This window comes from Haliotis asinina, chromosome 11, assembly GCF_037392515.1.
Source record: "Haliotis asinina isolate JCU_RB_2024 chromosome 11, JCU_Hal_asi_v2, whole genome shotgun sequence".
NCBI lineage: Eukaryota > Metazoa > Mollusca > Gastropoda > Lepetellida > Haliotidae > Haliotis > Haliotis asinina.
Window position 1 is genome coordinate 19,513,680 of NC_090290.1, and position 19,436 is coordinate 19,533,115.

The window sequence follows — 19,436 nt, forward strand, 5'->3', positions numbered from 1 at the left end:
GCCGATATGCTAACTCAGCCGGTATGTAGATATGCAAGGGAAATGAATCGCAGGATGCCGCCATCTCTTTCACTCCCTCGTTAAAAACACGTCATTTTCCGTGGAGTATAGATCACGCTGTCCTCGGCAGGAATTCTTATATCAAAGGGGAATAGTGTTGTTGCTTGTCCAAGTCAGATTTCTCATGACTATTGTATAAAGACAGCAACAGGGAAAATGGCGGTTTTCTGTTTTTGTTACATCTGAATATTTTGTCCTTCTTTTTTTGTTGTTGTTGCCTCTACATTTCGGATGTTATCTGGTTTTATGGAAGGTCACAACAACTACCGATCAGGTCTCTGTATGTCACGGGCGATGGGGTGGCCTACTGGTTAAAGCGTTCGCACTTCTCGTCGAAGACCTGGTTTCGATTCCCCATATGGGTAAAATGTGTGAAGCCAATTTCTGGCGTCTCCTGTCCTGGCGTGATAGTGGAGGAATGTCGCTAAAGGTGACGTAAAACTAAACTAACTGACTCGCTCTTAGAAATTTCGGGATATATTCTGACTGACGCATGTGAATGTTTTTATGAAATGCGAGTCATGACCTTCGCTTTCATCATACCAAGACAACACATAGTCCCCGTCGACAAAAACTGACATTTTAGTCTCAGAGTACACCTTGTCTAAAACTACATCATAAACAGATTTAAATATAACCCAAATAGGGCTCAGAATTCTGCTTAATTCTACGAAAGTAGGCACTGTAGACTAGGCAATTATTCTAGACTTGACTTCTAGACTTGAATTTATTCTCTTGGGTCTTGGAGACAGACTCCGGTTACCATAGCAACAAGGGTATAATCTTTTCTTTCACTATAGAAACTCTCCACTCTCGTGGTACGATTGAAAATATCGGAATTATTAGATGACGTGATTCTTAGCACGATATGACTTTTTAACGTAAAAACATCTCAGAGACAGAATACTGTCCTCGGTAATCTTGTTACGTGGTTTAAAAACACGAAAGCGCAACTGGAATCGAAACTAATTTCATCCCGCCGTTATTTTCGCAACACCTGTCGAACTGGATTAAAACGTAAGAAAGATAAATTCCCTTCTGTCGGGAAATCTAGAAACCCACAAGGATGTACAGTACGTGTGCTTGTCACCACAGGATACAATTTAGTTCAGTTATAAAGCAGCACTGCACTAGTGACGACTGGCATGGTGTAATTCGTCCTAGTACGCTCATCGACAGGGAAATATACAGCTGCCCGACAGAGTCGATGGCAGCGACGTCAACACCGACGATGACCTGACAGAAGTCTGTTTGAGTTATTTGCAGTTAGCACTTAAGATGTCAGGTTAAAGAAATCTGAAGAAAAAAGATATCTAAATGCAGGAAAACCTTCTAAAACTGATTTTCTGGCTGGTTACGTAGTGAGAAATAACTTAATCATATTTCTCTCATTCGTTCCAATAACATATATTTCAAGTGTATATTGGTTGCTACAAAGTGAGAAGGGTAGTCTCTGTCATATATCTAATGTTTGAAAGTACATAAACTTAGTCCTGAGGACTAATGTTTTTTTGTTGTTTTCTTTTGGTTGTGGTTTTTAACTAATTTCTGTTCCCGATGAGTGTCGTTGGGTAGCCTAGTGGTTAAAGTGTTCGCTCATCATGCGGTTCGATTCCCCACATAGGTACAATATAAGTTGTCCACTGGTCACGAGCGGGCCATGAGTTCATGTACGCTCGAGGTTTGTTTATGTCCCTCGAGCCCGCAGGGCGAGAGGAACATAAACAAATCTCGAGGGTACATGAGCCCATGGACCCCGAGGGACCAATGAACAACGTATTTGTCTTACCGAACACCCGCATTTCAATTTTGAAGTTTGAAGCACTTCTCTTTTGCAGACGACACAACGTAAACAGGTTTAGAGTTATCTCCCTTACATCGATTTTCAATCGTAAAACATCGGTAATTTCCGTGCTTGATGCGTGATTCAATGTTATTCGAGATAAAAAAAGGTAATACCATGAAGCACCAGAAGAGTTCGGACTTCCCAGCGGTGTACGTTGAAAATAATACATCGCCTGTAAGCGGGGTACATTGAAAATAATAGAATAGTGCTAAGCCAGTCAGAAAGTGACATTTATGTGTGAGACAAAATAATTTGTTCAGTCCATTTCTTGTGCCCGCCGCCGTGACATATTGCTGGAATGTTGCTAAAAGATGCGTAAACCTAAACTCAGTCACTATTAACATATGGCAAACACATATGCCAACAAGAAGGTTATAGTTGCTGACTTGATGAAACGTCCATTTCCCATAAAATACAGCTCAATTGTGCTCTGCTAGAGACACGATCCTACACAATGAGACGAGGCTACTGCGGACCATTTAGGCTTCTTATGAACCAAAGAGAACAGGTCCTCACAAAATTCAGTGACTCGGCTTTAGACTTGTTCAACAGATATCTTAGGTAAGAGAACGTTCCTTCAGAACCAAACACGCTTTTTCACGTGTGAACGAGTTTACGTTTAGCAATATTCCAGCAATATCACAGTGCGGCCACCAGAAATGAACTTCACACATTGTACCAATATGGGGAATCGAACCCTTGTGCTCGTTGTGACGAGTGAACGCATTGATCACTATGCTACCCCACCGCCTCTCGTATGTTGAGATGAAAACATACAGTAGTAACGTTATTCTAGGGCGCAGTACCTGTACACACTCTATCACTAAGTCAAAGTATGCTCTTTGCTGAATTTGTGTCTACAGAAACTATTCATTTGCTTCTAGATCATGCCTGGCAGGGTGGAGAGCGCCGACCAACCCGCGACCTTGGAGACAATGAAGTCCCCGATCAAGGTACTTAAGTGTCGTAAAAATTCCACAGTGTATTCTGTTGTCAAGTCCGGATCCAAATCACCTGGCTGTTGATAAAGTAGGGTGCCTTTACCGCACGGTCAAACATAGTCCGAATCCGGTGTAAGATTCCGAGGCAATCTGTAACTAAAATGCACAGTCACTTACATTTCGCCCTTTTCTGAAGCCCTCTGTCGACCCTTCCTCCGGTGCCCATTGTTGTCTCACCATAATGCTGCGTCCCAAAGCATGTCCATAAAATAGTATTGCTTCTTTGTGTTTCCCTCGAGTGTAAGTCAGACTAAGTCATAGTGTATGGTGTTGTTTCCATTTTAATTCAAGTACAGACTAAGTGATTGTGCTCCATACACACTTACCCATTGTGTTCCAAGGTAGTGGTACGTGAAGATCCGGGTGAGAATTGATCTTCAGTAGCCCATGCTCGTCATAAGTGACGACTAACGGTATCGGTTGGTAAGGCTTGCTGACTGGGTTGACACATGTCGTCGTATTTCAAGAACACCGAATGTAAAGGTAGTCTTTCCAGGCTGTTTGAAGTGTAGTAGTGACTAGCAGAGTTCTCGAAATTGGATTTCAAGGCCATCCTTTTGTCATTGGTTCCTGTGTTATCTCCTGATAGTGTTTTCAGAGAAGACTAGGTATCAATGCCCATTCTTGCTTCCGCATTGTCTTTCAAGAACAGGTAAGGTAACAGTGACCAGGGTCCCATCCAATAACCGATCTTAGCTAAGACCAATCTTAGGTGATTACGCCAAGTTTACAATCGTTTTAGCTACCAGATACACCTGTTCTGCTAATCGATCTTAGACCGATCATAGCCGGTTCCGATCTAACGATCCAATCCTAGTTAAGAACGAGACTCTTTCTTGCGAGAGGTAGGAAAGTGCCAGGCATGAGTTTTGTCCCTTTGCATAGTCTAGCAGACGATGGCAGTTTTTTTTTAAAAAACCTAACATATTAATGATCACTGATATCAGTTTCCATGAAACCACTAATGATAGTTCTGAAACGTTGCCGATGAACCTAGAATTGGTTGGGATGCTTGTGGTAATACACTTACACGGACGCCGAAGTGCGCTTTCCGGATTATTGGATAGTGTTTACAAAATCACGTTTCGCGAAGGCCGTATTGAGACACCTATTACATCAAGTATATTTCATATGGTCTTTGTCACAAATACCAACTGTCTGGATGAAATATAACGAATGGTAACGGGTATGAAAACGAACGCTGAAAGACTGCGCGTATTTTAAATGTAAACAAAAACAAAAACATTCCGAGTTTACACTGTGTAGAATTTACTGAAATTTTCCGACATCCAGCCGTCTATTCATTGTTTTGAATGGCTCAATATCTTTAGAAAATGCAGAGAAAGAGCATCGTGGCAAGATAAGGAAATGAAACGAAAAACAGATACGATGCAATGATTTTATAATTCAAAAGAAACTCTCAGAGACGCAGAACGACAACGGTAGTTAACATCTTTTCTGGCTTGCCTTACAATGGAAACGATAAAAACATGTAACACTACACCGATAGTCAGATTCATTCTGATTACTCACATCTCATATTTATGTACATATGATCCTTGAATCAAGAGAACAATCTTGTTTACCCTTGTCAGCGAAGCCGCCATTTTGTAAGAAATCGGTCATCTGTAGTTATTTCATACGTCAACATTGTTGTAAATATCAAGCAGTTTCTTTGAGGTAAAGGTAAATTGAACTATAGTAAATACAAAAATATTTTTCACATTTAATTTCACTATTATGATGTATATTTTGCATATCGTTGAGATATTTGTTCATTAAATTAATGTCAGTATCTACATTTAGCCTTGTTCAATATGATATCATACGTGGATACAGGGCATGCGTCTTCATTTTTGAAGGTTTTTGATTGTTTGAATAATATTTACATATGAAATTGACACATTTTCTGTAGCTCATACAATAAGGACAGTCACTATCTTTGTTTCTCCACGATTGAATTCTGAGATCCTGAGTTGGTCATGAGCAACTTCGACTTTTGATCTTGGCTTTACGATTGATTTGGGTAAGATCGATTAGTAGAACGGTATGTCGAGCCTAACGTAACGCTAAGATTGACATTTTAGGGGTTTACCAATGGCGTAGGGCTAATATAGGTTAGTTCTTGCCTCTCCATTGAAAGCGACCTGTTCTTGCCTCCCCAACCTGTTTCAAGAACAGACAAGGAGGCATTGCCGTCCTCTCGCCTCCCTTTTGTGTCGCAAGAACAGACAGCACAATAGTGTCCCATCCTCCCCATTGTGTTTCAAGATCAGACAATGTAGTACTGACCACTTCTTGGCCCCTATTTTGTGTCAAGAATAGACAAGTTAAAACCGACCTGTTATTGCCTCCCCCAACCTGTTTCAAGAACAGACAAGGAGGCATTGCCATCCTCTCGCCTCCCCATTGTGTTTCAAGATCAGACAATGTAGTACTGACCACTTCTTGGCCCCTATTTTGTGTCAAGAATAGACAAATTAAAACCGACCCGTCTTGCCTAACTAACCCGTTTCAAGAGCAGACAAGGGAATATAGTGTTCTACTCTCGCCTCCCTTTTGTTGTATTTCAAGATCAGAGAGGATAACAGACACCTGTTCTTGCTCTCCTTTCTTGAGTTTCAAGAACAGCCAAGGTGATGCTTATCTCTTCTTGTCTTAATATTGTGTTTCAAGGACAGACAACAAAATAGTGCCTTTTCCTTCCGTCACCACTGTGCTTTAAGGACAGATAGGGTAAGTGCTGTTTAGTTGCATCCACATTGTGTTTCAACAACAGACTTGTTCAAAGTGCATTTGTCGTGTATCCTCTTGGTGTTTCTGAAGCAAAGGTGTCCCATTCCTGATCCACACTACACTCAGGCTCTTCCATTCTCCACCCCAACCCCTCTTCTCTTTCTCTTCCAAGAGCAGTGTGCGTAACAGTGTCGACGTTTAGGCACACACACACACACACACACGCACACGCACACGCACACGCACACGCACACGCACACGCACGCACGCACGCACGCACGCACGCACACGCACACACACACACACACACACACACCACTCCAACTCAACCCAACCTCCTTCATGATAATCTCCGGAAAAAGATAGCCAGTGTATTCATGATAATGTAAAGGCAAACATTGAGCCCCTACCGCTTACAAAGTCCAATTCAAGAATGGACAGGATGTTCGAAGTAAGCAAACGCTCGATATCAAACACTCGATTACCTACAGACCTAGAAAATATTGCTGAAATATTACTGACCGTTAAACCTCCACATCTAGATTCACTTCTTTTCTCGAGGAGAACAAAAATGATGGATGTAGTTATGTCGTTTATTAATATAGGCCATTCGTTACTGTAGTGACGAGAATACTTGGCTCGGTGACAGCTTTGCGAGTTGGAAAAATACTTGACCGAGACGAAATTGCAGGTCATTGGAGAATTTTAGCTGGTATTTTAGCTGAAATTGTTCAAATGATCAGTGAAGGGTCTCTATCTGTCTGAGTTTACGTCATGTAACGATTGTATGGCTTCACTCACTGTGTTGTTGAACGCGTTCCAATTTCACTTTAGCCATAATGAGGCTCTCGGGACAGCCATCTTGAAGATCATTCGACGTCAGCAGTCTTTCGATTTGCCTCTCTTCCACTCGGAGAAATTAATAATTTAGGCATTTGACGTGTACAATTACCTATATGCATGACTACACTGAAAAAAATCATGCTGAGTAAGACTGTGTTATTGGTTGTTCAATTCCGGAACCATGACTCGGACTGTGGGTAGTGTCTTGGGTTGGATAGCCGCTCTACATCGTATCACGGTGAACTGCTTTTGTAAGATCAATCGGACTTAGACACACAGAAACATACACGCGCACATGTACGTCGTTATATGTACATGAAAAATATTGAATGCTGAGTGAAACGCCACGTCACCCACAGGAGCATCGTCGCCTTAATCTTGACCTTCAACCTCAATCTCAACCAATACCTTGGCCTCACCATCAGCCTCACCTTCACCTCCAGTCTCAGCCCTGCGTTATTTTCCCGGCCCCCTCACCTTCACCTTCACCTTCACCTTCATCTCCAGCCTCAGCATCTCAATCATCTTCACCTCAACCAATACCTTACCATCAACATCAGCCGCATTCTCACCCTCACCCTCTCCTTCACCCTCACTCTCTCCTTCACATAAACCTTCCCCCTAAACCTTCACACTCTTCATCACCCTCACCCTCACCTTGACCCTCAATCTCACCCTCACTCACCTAAACCCTCTCCTTCACCTAAACCCTCACCTTTATCCTCAACATCACCTTTACGTGTCAGGTTATTGCACTCAAGCTGCGCAGTTGTGACGTGTGAAGAATGGTTGGTACGGGAGCACGTTATGTTCAATCGTTAATTTAACGCTATTCGTTCCTGTCTGCACGATCACGAGGTTTTAACCTCCTCTCACTAGAAAGCCAGTGACCAGAGCGACAAGAGCTTCGCTATACTCAAGGATACCTCCAAGCATTTCACCGCAGAGAAATAAAAGCCTGAGAATAAATTGATAGGTTCCACAGAGACCAACTTCACCTTAACCCTCCCGGTAACTTCCAACATGGGGCTGCAAGCCAGGATCGTGGTCGCTGGATGAACATCGCATAATTGCTTGTTTCGTAGAGGACTTAATAAACGAGCCTTAATAAGCGTCTCGAACGGAAGCCTAAGGGCCGATGAGCCATGTACGATCTTATCTTATTCATTCTGTAGATTCCAACCTTCATTACGAAAAATCAATTAAGGATATCGATCAGTTATTCGAAGACTGGACAGTAAGGCGATGGCGTGTTTAGGAACCATACCACCTAATAATGAGTTCAAATCGGGCGAATCTCGTTTCGATGAAACCGTCTATTAGGGAAGGGGTCGTTTATTCGAGGATATAAAGTACTGGAATGAATAGATGGTCTTTGAAGATGTATGAAATACAGGCAACAGCGGTTGTTAAGGAATATGTACGGGACGTCCTGGTACCAACAAATAACCAACGTAGGCATGAAGCGGGGTTATAACGTTGTCAAGGTCGATGGTCAACTTTCTTATATAAATATAATTGTGATGTTCCGTGGTACAGTGTATGCTGTTTTAAGAATCAATACAGCGACACCACAGCCAAGGGGCATGGTAAAACAGGATGCATACCCACTGAACTAGGGAATCGATGCCAGGTCTACAGTATGACAACCACCAAGCTACCCTACCCCCGCTGTCGACACTGAGCCAATCTTACACCAGCATTTCGATGGGAATATTTTGATGTAATAAAACTGTTTCACTTTGGGTTAAGGGGCGGTGGGATAGCCTAGTGGTTAAGTCGTTCGCCCGTTATGCTGAAGACCCGGGTTCGATTCCGTAAATGGGCACAATGTGTGAAGCCCATTTCAGGTGTTCCCCGGCGTGATATTGCTGGAAGTTTGCTAAAAGCGGCGTAAAAACAAAGCTCACTCACAGTACTTTGAGTTGATGCTGTTTTAAACCGCAGTCAGCAACACTTTATGATCAGCTTTAACATGGCTGGCGACATGATTGTGGTCGAGATGTAGGGATGGATATCATGCGGTTTGAACAGGCACAGAACACGACGCCATCGAAATGACAGTCGGACTACGCGTCGTGTCCACCAGATACACATTTGTGACGTTTTTTAATAACAAACATAGATCCTATTTTAGGATTTCCGTGGGATTATTTAGTTAATTGAACTCGTAACGATCCTTGAAATTTATCTTCAGCAAATCATGCCTGTCGTAAATAACGACGTACGGTACCGGGTGAACAAACAAACAAACAAATAAACAAATTTAATTTACAAATGCTAAATAAAAAAATAATGAAAACAGGGCAGAAACTTGTAAACAGCCTACTTCTAGTGACCTGCACGGGACCCGCGCTGATGATGTACCCCATGTTGGAGGTTGGGGTTTCTGGGTTGACTGAGTGAACTAGAGTTCACTCGTCAGGCTGAACACCCGGGTTCGATTCACAGCATGGGCAGAGTTTATTCAGAGAATCTTACAGTTGCTAGGATAGCACGGGTTGTGTCCCTTTGGCACGTCAGGAACTTGTGAAAGTATTTTCGGTTTTCGGTGCACTAGGATTAATCATCTGTACATCATGGGCTGCTAATTTAGACTCCTCATAAAATATTATATCGATGTGATATACGTGGATATTTTACAACCAAACAGGGCCTTGTGGAGTAGCCTAGTGGTTAAAGCGTTTGCACGTCACGCCGTACACCCGGGTTTTATTCCCCTCATGGATACAATGTATAAAACCCATTTCTGGTGTCCCCTGCCCTGATATTGCTGGAATATTGCTAAAACAGCTGCAAAACCCAAACCATTTACTCCTGGTTAGAATCGTAACATCTATCATGCATCCAAGTTAACGTGGAGCGACGCTCATGCTATCAACCACTCTGTTATTGACCGATCGTCCCGGCCAACAACATTGCTGATTGAGACACATGTAACGACATTCCTGTACCCGCAAAATCAAACTGAATGTACAAACTGTTGCATTCGACTGTCGAACAAGTGTGAAAAGGGCTCTAGTCCGCACGGAACATATGACGGAATGTGAAAGTGAAAGAAACGTACTGTAGTATTCGCAAAATATTATTCTTGGCTCACAACCGACACTGGAGAGAATGTCGCGTAATGAACGTGGAGAGAGGCCCTATCAGAATAGTAATGGTTCAGACCTGGCTTTCATGTCTGAAGTTAACAACGCACGTGTTCAAATGATCGGTGAAAGATCGGGACGGCCATTTTGTTTGCCAAGCGTGGCGTATGCTCGTCCAATTGTTAGAATGCAATTCAGCATCACGAAACTTCAGAAGGATGCAATTAGGCTTCCATGCATCCTTTTCATCATAATGGGAAGACACCGCTCACTGTGATGTCGTGAAATGACAGTGATGACCACGCTGCGGAAAGAGTGGCGCATTCGACATGTGATTTAAAAGAACACTGTTACACATTCAATTAGCAGAGCTGCGTTTATGGCCGTCTCTGCGCTTTATGTGCTCTTTTTGGTATTTTATGACGCCTGCAATGTTCCAACTAGGGGTTGGTTGTTTGAAGGATGGGATTATCCTGTTATGTTTGTGCATGGATCTATTATTACAATGCGAGTTATGTTTACAGGACTCCTTGGGACCACTAAATCTGCGATTATGAAATCATGAAGGCTTCATTATTGGTGCTGATATTAGTCCTGGATGGCCAGTCTGTCTAAATGGTCGTCAAAAAGATGACGATGATGAGTTTGGTGGCCAGTCATTACGCCGCTGCAGTCTGGTGGCTATAGCAACCACATGCCGGGTTTTATTGGTTTGTTGGAAATGCCAAGATATCGGGAGGCTTCCCTATCTTCTGAAGCGACGTCAGTGCAGAGTCATGTCCCTTAGGAATGCGAGGATCCTGTGATATTAGGTTTATGGAAGTCAAGAGACGCAATGGTTGAAGGAAAGGGTGGCCTCTTAGTCATCTGAGGAGACGGTCATCGTTCTGGAATAACGCTAAAAGCGGCGTTAAACTAAAACTCACTCACCCAAGAGACCAACTCCGTCGACGGGGCAGAATTGTGCCCCTTACGACACTAAGTAGATACAGTCGGGTTGAATATGTTTGATGGTAGACTTGACCTCACCCAACTGACCAAGAAGGTCCAATGTCATTGATTCGACAGTCACGGGTGCAAGTAATGTAGTTCGAACCATTCTGACCATCCGATTCCAATAACAAATACTCGGGATTTATACCATTACGCCTCAGGTTGGTAGGGGAGACTAGTAGTTAAAGCGCTCGGCCATCACACAGAAGGTTCCGGTTCGAATCCTCAGAGGGGTACATTGCGTTTAGCCCATTTCTGGTGACCCCCGCCGTGATATTTCAGGAACATTGCTAAAAGCGGCGTACAATCATACTCACTCAATACATCCCAGTTTTCATCTAGCAGTCTTTATTTGGAAATACTGAAAGGACGCTAGCCTACAGTACGAATCTATGGAGATACTAGATGTACAGACATTGTATCATTGTCTGGTCCAAACTGCGCCGTTATAACGCTGTGTAGACCAAAAAGTACAAACAAACAAAAGAACAAACATGAGAATGATGTTTAAAAGCTTTTGTCAAGCATCCTCCTAACGTCAAAAGAACGAACATGAGAATGATGTTTAAAAGCATTTGCCAAGCATCTTCCTAACGTCAAAGGAACGAACGTGAAAATGATGTTTAAAAGTTTTTGTCAAGCATCTTCCTAACGTCAAAAGAACGAACATGAGAATGATGTTTAAACGCATTTGTCAAACATCTTCCTAACGTCAAAGGAACGAACGTGAAAATGATGTTTAAAAGCTTTTGTCAAGCATCGTCCTAACGTCAAAAGAACGAACATGAGAATGATGTTTAAAAGCTTTTGTCAAGCATCTTCCTAACGTCAGATTGTCTAAATGAACCTAAATCTTTCTTTTCTACAAACATATTTGGAGATCAGTACATAAATTGAGCTAAATCGATTTGATATAGTTAATCATATGTTATTATTTTTAATGCCTTTGTATACAGTTTTTGGGGGGCTGGAAACTGCTGAAATTAAATGCTCTATTGCTACTTTGACCATCGACGCCTTTCTGCTACACAGAGAAATAACCCAAATGGTTACGTCCTTAATAGATTTTCCCTACTAGTGATTTGCCATGCTTCATAATTCTGTGCAATATTTAACCATGTGGAGGATCCCATGTCCCAACTACGAAATAGTTCTAGTGCTGCTAGTGGGACCACAGCTCGGAAACGAACATCCGTCAATTTCCGACCAGTTCGGGGCTCAGCGAGCCTGGGGCTAAGGAAAAACTGAAAATCGTGAAAGAAATTTATTTTTTAGGTCATATTCTCGAGTACGTGGTGATTGCTGCGGTACATAGGTGCCCGTCTGAGGAGGATTCGACAAGCGGTTTAGCCGCTTGTGTTTAACTGAATGATCCTCCGAGAAATGGGTTTAGGTAAAAAAGAAATTGTTTGATACTAAGGGTGATATTGATTTGCTTGAAGTGGCATTTATTAAACCTGTCCTGTGTGCCAGGAATAAAATATCAGCTCTTGGGGCTTGCATTTAATGTGATCACTCGTACGCGATGAATTGAAATGAAGAATTGCAGACAGAGTGTTATTGTCCTGTTTTCGGTACATCTCGTAGGTCATAAATTATCCATAGTTTTGTTTGTTCCTCAGCAGCATCTCGTGTGTATTCTCGTGTTTCCTAATCATTGGATAATATTGCCGTGACGGAATGAAAAATTGATGTGTTTGGGTCCTTCAGAGCGATCATGACTCAAGATCAGCATGCACAACTCCCTGTTTCTGGAGCATTATCCTCAGGTGACAATCCTTTGTCCTTGACTTGTAGAATAGGTTGTGTAGTTCAGTTGACGCCGCTTTAAGCAATATTCTAACGATCCCACAGCGCGGAACACCAGAAATGGGCTTCACACATTGTACCCATTTGGGGAATCGAACCCGGGTCTTCAGCGTGACGGGCGAACTACTTAAAGACTAGGCTACCCCACCGCCCCTTAACCTAATGTGATCCAGATTTACTACACCAAAATATTCCTATCGAAATGCTGGGTCTCAGCCTTATGTTTAATAGGTATGATTGGCTGTACGCCGCTTTTAGCTATTATCCGGCAATATCACCGCGGGGGACACCAGAAATGGGCTTCACATACTATACCCTGTGGGGAATGGAACACGAGCCTTTGGTGAAACGAGCAAACGCTTAAACCTCTAAGCTACCACATTTCTACCCCAGCAATTAGTAAGACAAGAATCCCACATGGTGCGGGTGTGGAACGCTTCAACCACTAGGCCATCTCAGCGCTTCCAGCCTGTACATATTTACGTGTTGCCTTTGATGATGATATGTCAGTGTGCCCTATGAATAACACAGATACAATTAACATTGATGGAAATGAGATATGACAATAAGTCTCCAGTGTGTTTTCGAATTTTGTGAATATTGCTCGGCAGCTACGGAAGAATCTGGGTGAAACTGTACAGTATTCACGAATCTGTAATGAAGTGTGACATGTTTATTGTTTAGTGAGACAAACAGCTTTTCTTGAGATGCAGGGAACTTTATGGATTTGCAAGCAGTGGTTTAATTTGCCAGTCGGCCATCAGAGCCTGCTGCCCCCTGAAGGCTTAAAAACCTGCAGGCCCTGAATGGAAATTTAATCTGCAGGCCCATTTCGTTAAATTCAAACCAATAAAAACAAAACAGACTTCACTGTTAATATTCCTACAAATCGCTGGTATACGAGGAAGTGAAACTGTATGTTAAAGTAACATGATAGATGATGGATGATTCCCGAACATTAATAAAGAAAAATAAACAAAAACAATTATGAGAAAACATTTCAGTTTTTAAAAAGACAGATAATTTGCTGAAGGCCACAAGGGCCTGCAAATGTTTGAAACTGCCGGAAGTTACAGTAACAACCGGCGCTGGGCATCCGGGCTGGCGAATATTTCAAACGCTGTTTACAAGAAGCCTATATTTTTATTACGGGTGGAGCATTTCCCGGTCTGAAACGAGGCTATTCCCTTTAATCGTGGATGTCATTCCTCGAAGTCGTTACTGGGCTTGCGGGTTATTAAAACGAAAGGCAAAGCCGTAAACACGATGGTACCTGCAGCGCTTTAAGCTGTCGCCGCCCATGAAGATAGCATGTCAGTTATCCACTCACTCACATACCCACTCACCATCTCACTCACACGCTACACTTGACTCACTCCCTCAGTCAAGAATTCTGCAAACCTTCAGTCTACCTGTAGATCAGTCCAAGGAAACTGAGAAAATATCTGTTCGACAAAATTGCGGTGACGTTTGATTAACAGGTATGACAAAACACAACATCAATTAATAGCGTTGAAAGTAAATCCGATATCTTTCAAACTTATTCATTTTGATAATGTATTCATACACCGCATTAAACTGTCAAATTATACCCTTGGGCAATGTCTAGGCCAGGTTTCAAATCGATGTAAAAAGTATTCCAAGCGGGTTTAGCAAACTGACTCTCCGAAATAGAATATCCCCGGGAGAGGATGAAACATGATGCATAACTTGAGAGATGTGCCCTCTGTACATTTAATGATCATCTTGCCAGGTTCACATGGTGGTCCTCTTCTGAGGCTGATTAATATCTGAACCATCAACTGCTCTGACAATGAAATTTTCAGTGCCTTGAGTTGTGAGAGATACAGCCAGTGAATAAAATAAACTGAGGAACATAACAAAGTACACGCCTGGTTTGGGAGACGTTTTAAAGATCGGGGTACTGTCGTATAAACAACCGTAGCGCTAAGACTACCTTAAGTCTATGTTAGGCCCATAGCAGTTACGGTGACCTTAGCGCTAAGACTGCCTGAAGTCTGTGTTAAACTATTGGTGTTACGGTGACCTTAGCGCTAAGACTGCCTGAAGTCTGTGTTAGACTATTGGTGTTACGGTCACCTGAGACTACCTTAATTCTATGTTTAGTTAGGAGGGTTACGGTCTCTTTAAGATCGCTTTGTACAACATAAGATTCTGAGATACAGGTCTCAAGCATTGTGTACGTATAACCATAACACATCACATTGTACGTTAATCCTACTGCACAGAGTGTGTACTTTCTTTTGTACGTCAGTGTATTTACCCTGATCTGAAAATAAAACAACTTTAGCTTCATAGTCTTCAGATACCCATATGTATTTAATGTATTCTACCTAGCTCAAATTCGATGAAATGGTTAAGACACCAGTCGCACTATAGTGATCCGTGTAAATCCGGGTTAGAAGTAGTATTCAGTAACACGCAGTTGTAAAAGGCGACTAGCAGGATTGGGTTGTCAGGCTCCCTGATGTGGTTGAGAAACACAGTATCCCATTAGATCGATGATCATGATGTTGATCACTGGGCTGCCTGGTCCAGATTCGATTATTTACAGAACGCTCATATAGCTGGAATATTGCTGAGTGCGGCGTTAAAAAACCACGTAAACAAAACCAAATCCCAAGTGGCGACTAACGGGATCCGGTTGTCAGGTTTGCTGACTTGGTCAGTGTATCCCAATAGATCACTGTTCATGATGTTGAGTCGATTATTTCCGCCGCAGTGTGGCTGGAATATTGCTGAATGCGACGTTAAACAACAAACAAACAATAAACTACATGACTTGACCCCTACTTTGTTTGTTTCAGATGAGGACACAATTAGAATGACAGAGATTTGTGCCAGCGGGGGAAGTCAAATGAAATGCTCCCAGAACGAGTCTCTAGAAATCGGAAATATAGTGTGTGGGGGTGGTAGCCACGCTTGCTCTCCCGGCACCAATGAAACGATATTTTCCGTGTGTCATGGACAAAGGACATGTGCCACACTCGGCTTAAGGACAATGATGGACTCTTATTGTGGATACCTTTTTGACATCACGCGACAGATCCATGTGACTTTCAGGTGTGTCACAACAGGTAAGGGAGATTACAAACCGGAAGTAACGTCACGTCATTTCCGGTTATTCAATATCATTTTCCTAATTGCCATAGCGTTTCTTTTTTATGTGACTCATGCGGCAGATGCCTCACCACACTCACTCACTCACTCACTCACTCACTCACTCACTCACTCACTCACTCACATCATGGACGTCCATTAAAAGTGGCGATGGCAAGTCCCATTACTACCAAGCATACCTTTCATACATCCCTTTTGTTTTTTGTTCATTTGATCTTTTTTTCCTTTTAAATATAATTCAAATGAAGGCCAGTAATAAATGATGACGACGGAAATGGATAACAGGGTTAATGTAGGTTATTGGAACCCAAGCCCTGGAAATATAGAGAATGGTGTACTCTGAAAATAGAGTCTTAAAAAAGAAAGGAACTTCATTTTTAATACACGAATGAAAATGGGAGATACATGTACATGTTGATATGATGATAATGAATGCATAGAGAGTGCATCAACACTTGCACTTCCTTATGACCGTAGTTATTTGCTCAGCAATCGGTTTTGATAGATGATGTATGATGTTAAATTTGCATTTGCATGATATGCCTTTAAATATGCATGATATCCCTTTACATATGCATGATATGCCTTTGGGGACCCTAAAATGAGTTCGACACAACCGGAAATTCGACACATCTAGTTCGACACATCAGGGTAAAAATAATGATAAATATAAGGAAATCGGCAGGGACCGAGATGTCAGTTCGACACATCCGAGAATTCGTCTCAACCGAGTTCGAGACAATGGGGTTCGACTGTACATAAAACGACTAGAAACACAGCTGAGATGCAAGATGTATTTTTCCAAATTCATGGTCTACGATGATATAATATCGACCTTCATAAAAAGCGCCCAAATCAAGAATGACTGCCTTGTACACGTGTATTCCATGCGCTGTGTTTATGACTTTGTAGTGATAACGGGAAAATAGTGAGTTCATCAGATGTCCGTCTTGTTAACGCTTATGCTTCATGTTCCCCTATGTTTTCTGAAGAGCATATCCCCCCCCCCATTTTGACCTCCCGTTGTCGCTGGATAATGCTCCTCATTAGCGTCAATTAATCCCGACTCTGGAGGAATGTTGGGGGTCTCATGATCACCTCTTGTCACAACCATATTCCGCCCATTTTATTTACAACACAACACATATGACCTTTTTCCCGCGGCACACTTACTTAGACCACTTCAACATTTGAATTTTAATTTAATTTGGCGCCGGGTGAAATTACAGTGTAATTAGAGACACAATCAGCGAAGTGGGTGCTTTCAAGAATACAGTAACCGTATAAAACAGATATCTGTTGCCGTCTAGTAATATCTATTTGACTTGAGAGCTATGTCTCGCCACGTATAGTGTTACCCTTCCACTACTTACGCGGAATTTATTCGATCTGTTTGGGGAGTGAGGGAATAAGGTTGTACGCTGCTTTTAGCAATATTCTAGCAATATGACATCACGACGGGGCACACCAGATATGGTTCCATACATTGTTCCCATGTTGGGAATCGAACTCGGGATTGCGTTGTGATGAGCAAACGCTTTAACCACTAAGTTACCCCATCGGCATTCTATTTGGTTGTAAAGTATCCATGTATATCAGATCTGTGTATCAGGAGTCCAAATTATGAGCCCATGATCCCTATCAGAGTGAACCGAGAATGGAAAAAAACATTCACAAGTTCCTTACGTGACCAAGGGACGCAATCCATGCTACCCCAGTAACTTAAGATCCTTTGAATATACTACGTATACTTCGTTTCGTAAAGAAATAAATCATTCCATTTACATTGAAAAGGCGCTCCTGTGAGGCTTGGACTTCAAAGACACCAAGACTTGTTTCATTTTGGAGTTTCGCTTTGCAGGAAGGACTAGGCGAAAGGGAAAATAGTGTGTGTTCAGGGACTGTGAGAAAGAATAGTTCCACTGCAATGCATCTCCATACAAAAACGACCCGTGATGATCCTGGTTAGAACAGAACTGGTTCTTCAGTAATACATTCTTCTCGTACGAGGCGATTAACCGGATAAGGTGGTCAGACTTGCCGTCCTGGTTGACACATGTCATCGGTTCCCATTTGCGCAGATCGATGTTCATGCTGTCGATCACTGGATTGTCTGGTCAAGACTCAATTATTTACAGACCGCCACCATACAACTGGAATATTGCTGAATGTTGCGTAAAACTCACTCTCTCACTCAGTCACTCGCTAACTCACTCATTCAGCCACACACCCCCACACCCCCACGTGTATCCACCGAAACAGAACACAGTCGAATACATTCCCTAAGCAGGATGCAGCATATGCATCTAATATCACGACGGTCATTGTTGGGATAGCTGGCGCCACTGTTACCATTACGGAAGAGCATAAGGCATTTTACCGACGTGATTCAGGCATTCATGTTTCAGCGAAATGGATACCGTTGTTAAAAGATCTGTAGAAGATCCTGAGAACTGCTTCAAGGAAATTTTAAAAATATGTCGCTGCATATGATAGCTAAACACAAGTTTGCTTCTTCAGATATTGTTTTTTTCTGAAACGTGATTCATTTTGATTTCTAACTTCATACAACGTAAACATTATGTGAGTTTACAGGAGAGTATTTTTTATATAACTCTTTGAAAATATAAAGAAATGGTGATGTTGCGAAAAATGGGCTTCTTAATTACTGATATTTAAATGCCAGGAATCACTTAGTGAAGGGAGGTTGGACAGGTGGGGTGGGGATGGGGAAGGTGAGAGAAGGAACGGAAACATGTCTGTGTTAGCTTATGTAGGATGTCGAGTGAATTATGGTAATAAACTGACGTTCAAAAGAAACATTAGCACTTTAAAAATAAAACTGAACACTGCGTTCATGATATCGAGCAGCACGGTGACGGGAGTCTTGGTGTGGGCATGAATTTGTAATGTGGAGAGGACAGAAATGGAAGGGACAGTTCAGCAATACATGGACGACATTCCCCGTCAAAATGTACAGTCATTTCTACAACACCCGCGACGTGGTGTCCATATCATAGGCAGCATAACTTGTACAGAACGTACCTCCAGTCAAAAACGTCAGAGTGTTGCCTGCATGTTCCCAACACAGAGACACATTGGATGTCCTGAGTATAACTAACCTAGGTTACTTATAAAGAAAATCTCACGTCATCAGACGTTTTCCTTTTCCTGTAACAGCAACAGACGTCTCCCTGTTCCTGTGACAGCATCAGATGTCTTCCTTTTCCTGTGACAGCATCAGATGTCTTCCTTTTTCTGTGACAGCACCAGACGTCTCCCTGTTCCTGTGACAGCATCAGATGTCTTCCTTTTTCTGTGACAGCATCAGACGTCTCCCTGTTCCTGTGACAGCATCAGATGTCTTCCTTTTCCTGTGACAGCATCAGACGTCTCCCTGTTCCTGTGACAGCATCAGATGTCTTCCTTTTCCTGTGACAGCATCAGACGTCTCCCTGTTCCTGTGACAGCATCAGATGTCTTCCTTTTCCTGTGACAGCATCAGACGTCTCCCTGTTCCTGTGACAGCACCAGATGTCTTCCTTTTCCTGTGACAGCATCAGATGTCTTCCTTTTCCTGTGACAGCAACAGATGTCTTCCTTTTTCTGTGACAGCATCAGACGTCTCCCTGTTCCTGTGACAGCATCAGGTGTCTTCCTTTTTCTGTGACAGCATCAAACGTCTCCCTGTTCCTGTGACAGCATCAGATGTCTTCCTTTTCCTGTGACAGCATCAGACATCTCCCTGTTCCTGTGACAGCATCAGATGTCTTCCTTTTCCTGTGACAGCATCAGACGTCTCCCTGTTCCTGTGACAGCATCAGACGTCTTCCTTTTTCTGTGACAGCAACAGATGTCTTCCTTTTCCCGTGACGTTGTGAGATGTCTTCCTTTTTCTTAAATCTCATCAGATGT

The 19,436-nt window shown here is 42.5% G+C and overlaps 1 protein-coding gene across 1 annotated transcript in view; it reads left to right on the top strand.

Moving 5' to 3' along the window:
- Positions 1 to 19,436, top strand: part of LOC137256103 (uncharacterized) — a 129,835-nt gene that overhangs the window by 61,887 nt on the left and 48,512 nt on the right. Inside the window, exons 2-3 of the mRNA XM_067793801.1 lie at positions 2,791 to 2,859; positions 15,209 to 15,478. Coding sequence (XP_067649902.1) covers positions 2,791 to 2,859; positions 15,209 to 15,478 — 339 coding nt within the window. The remainder of the gene's footprint in view (positions 1 to 2,790; positions 2,860 to 15,208; positions 15,479 to 19,436) is intronic.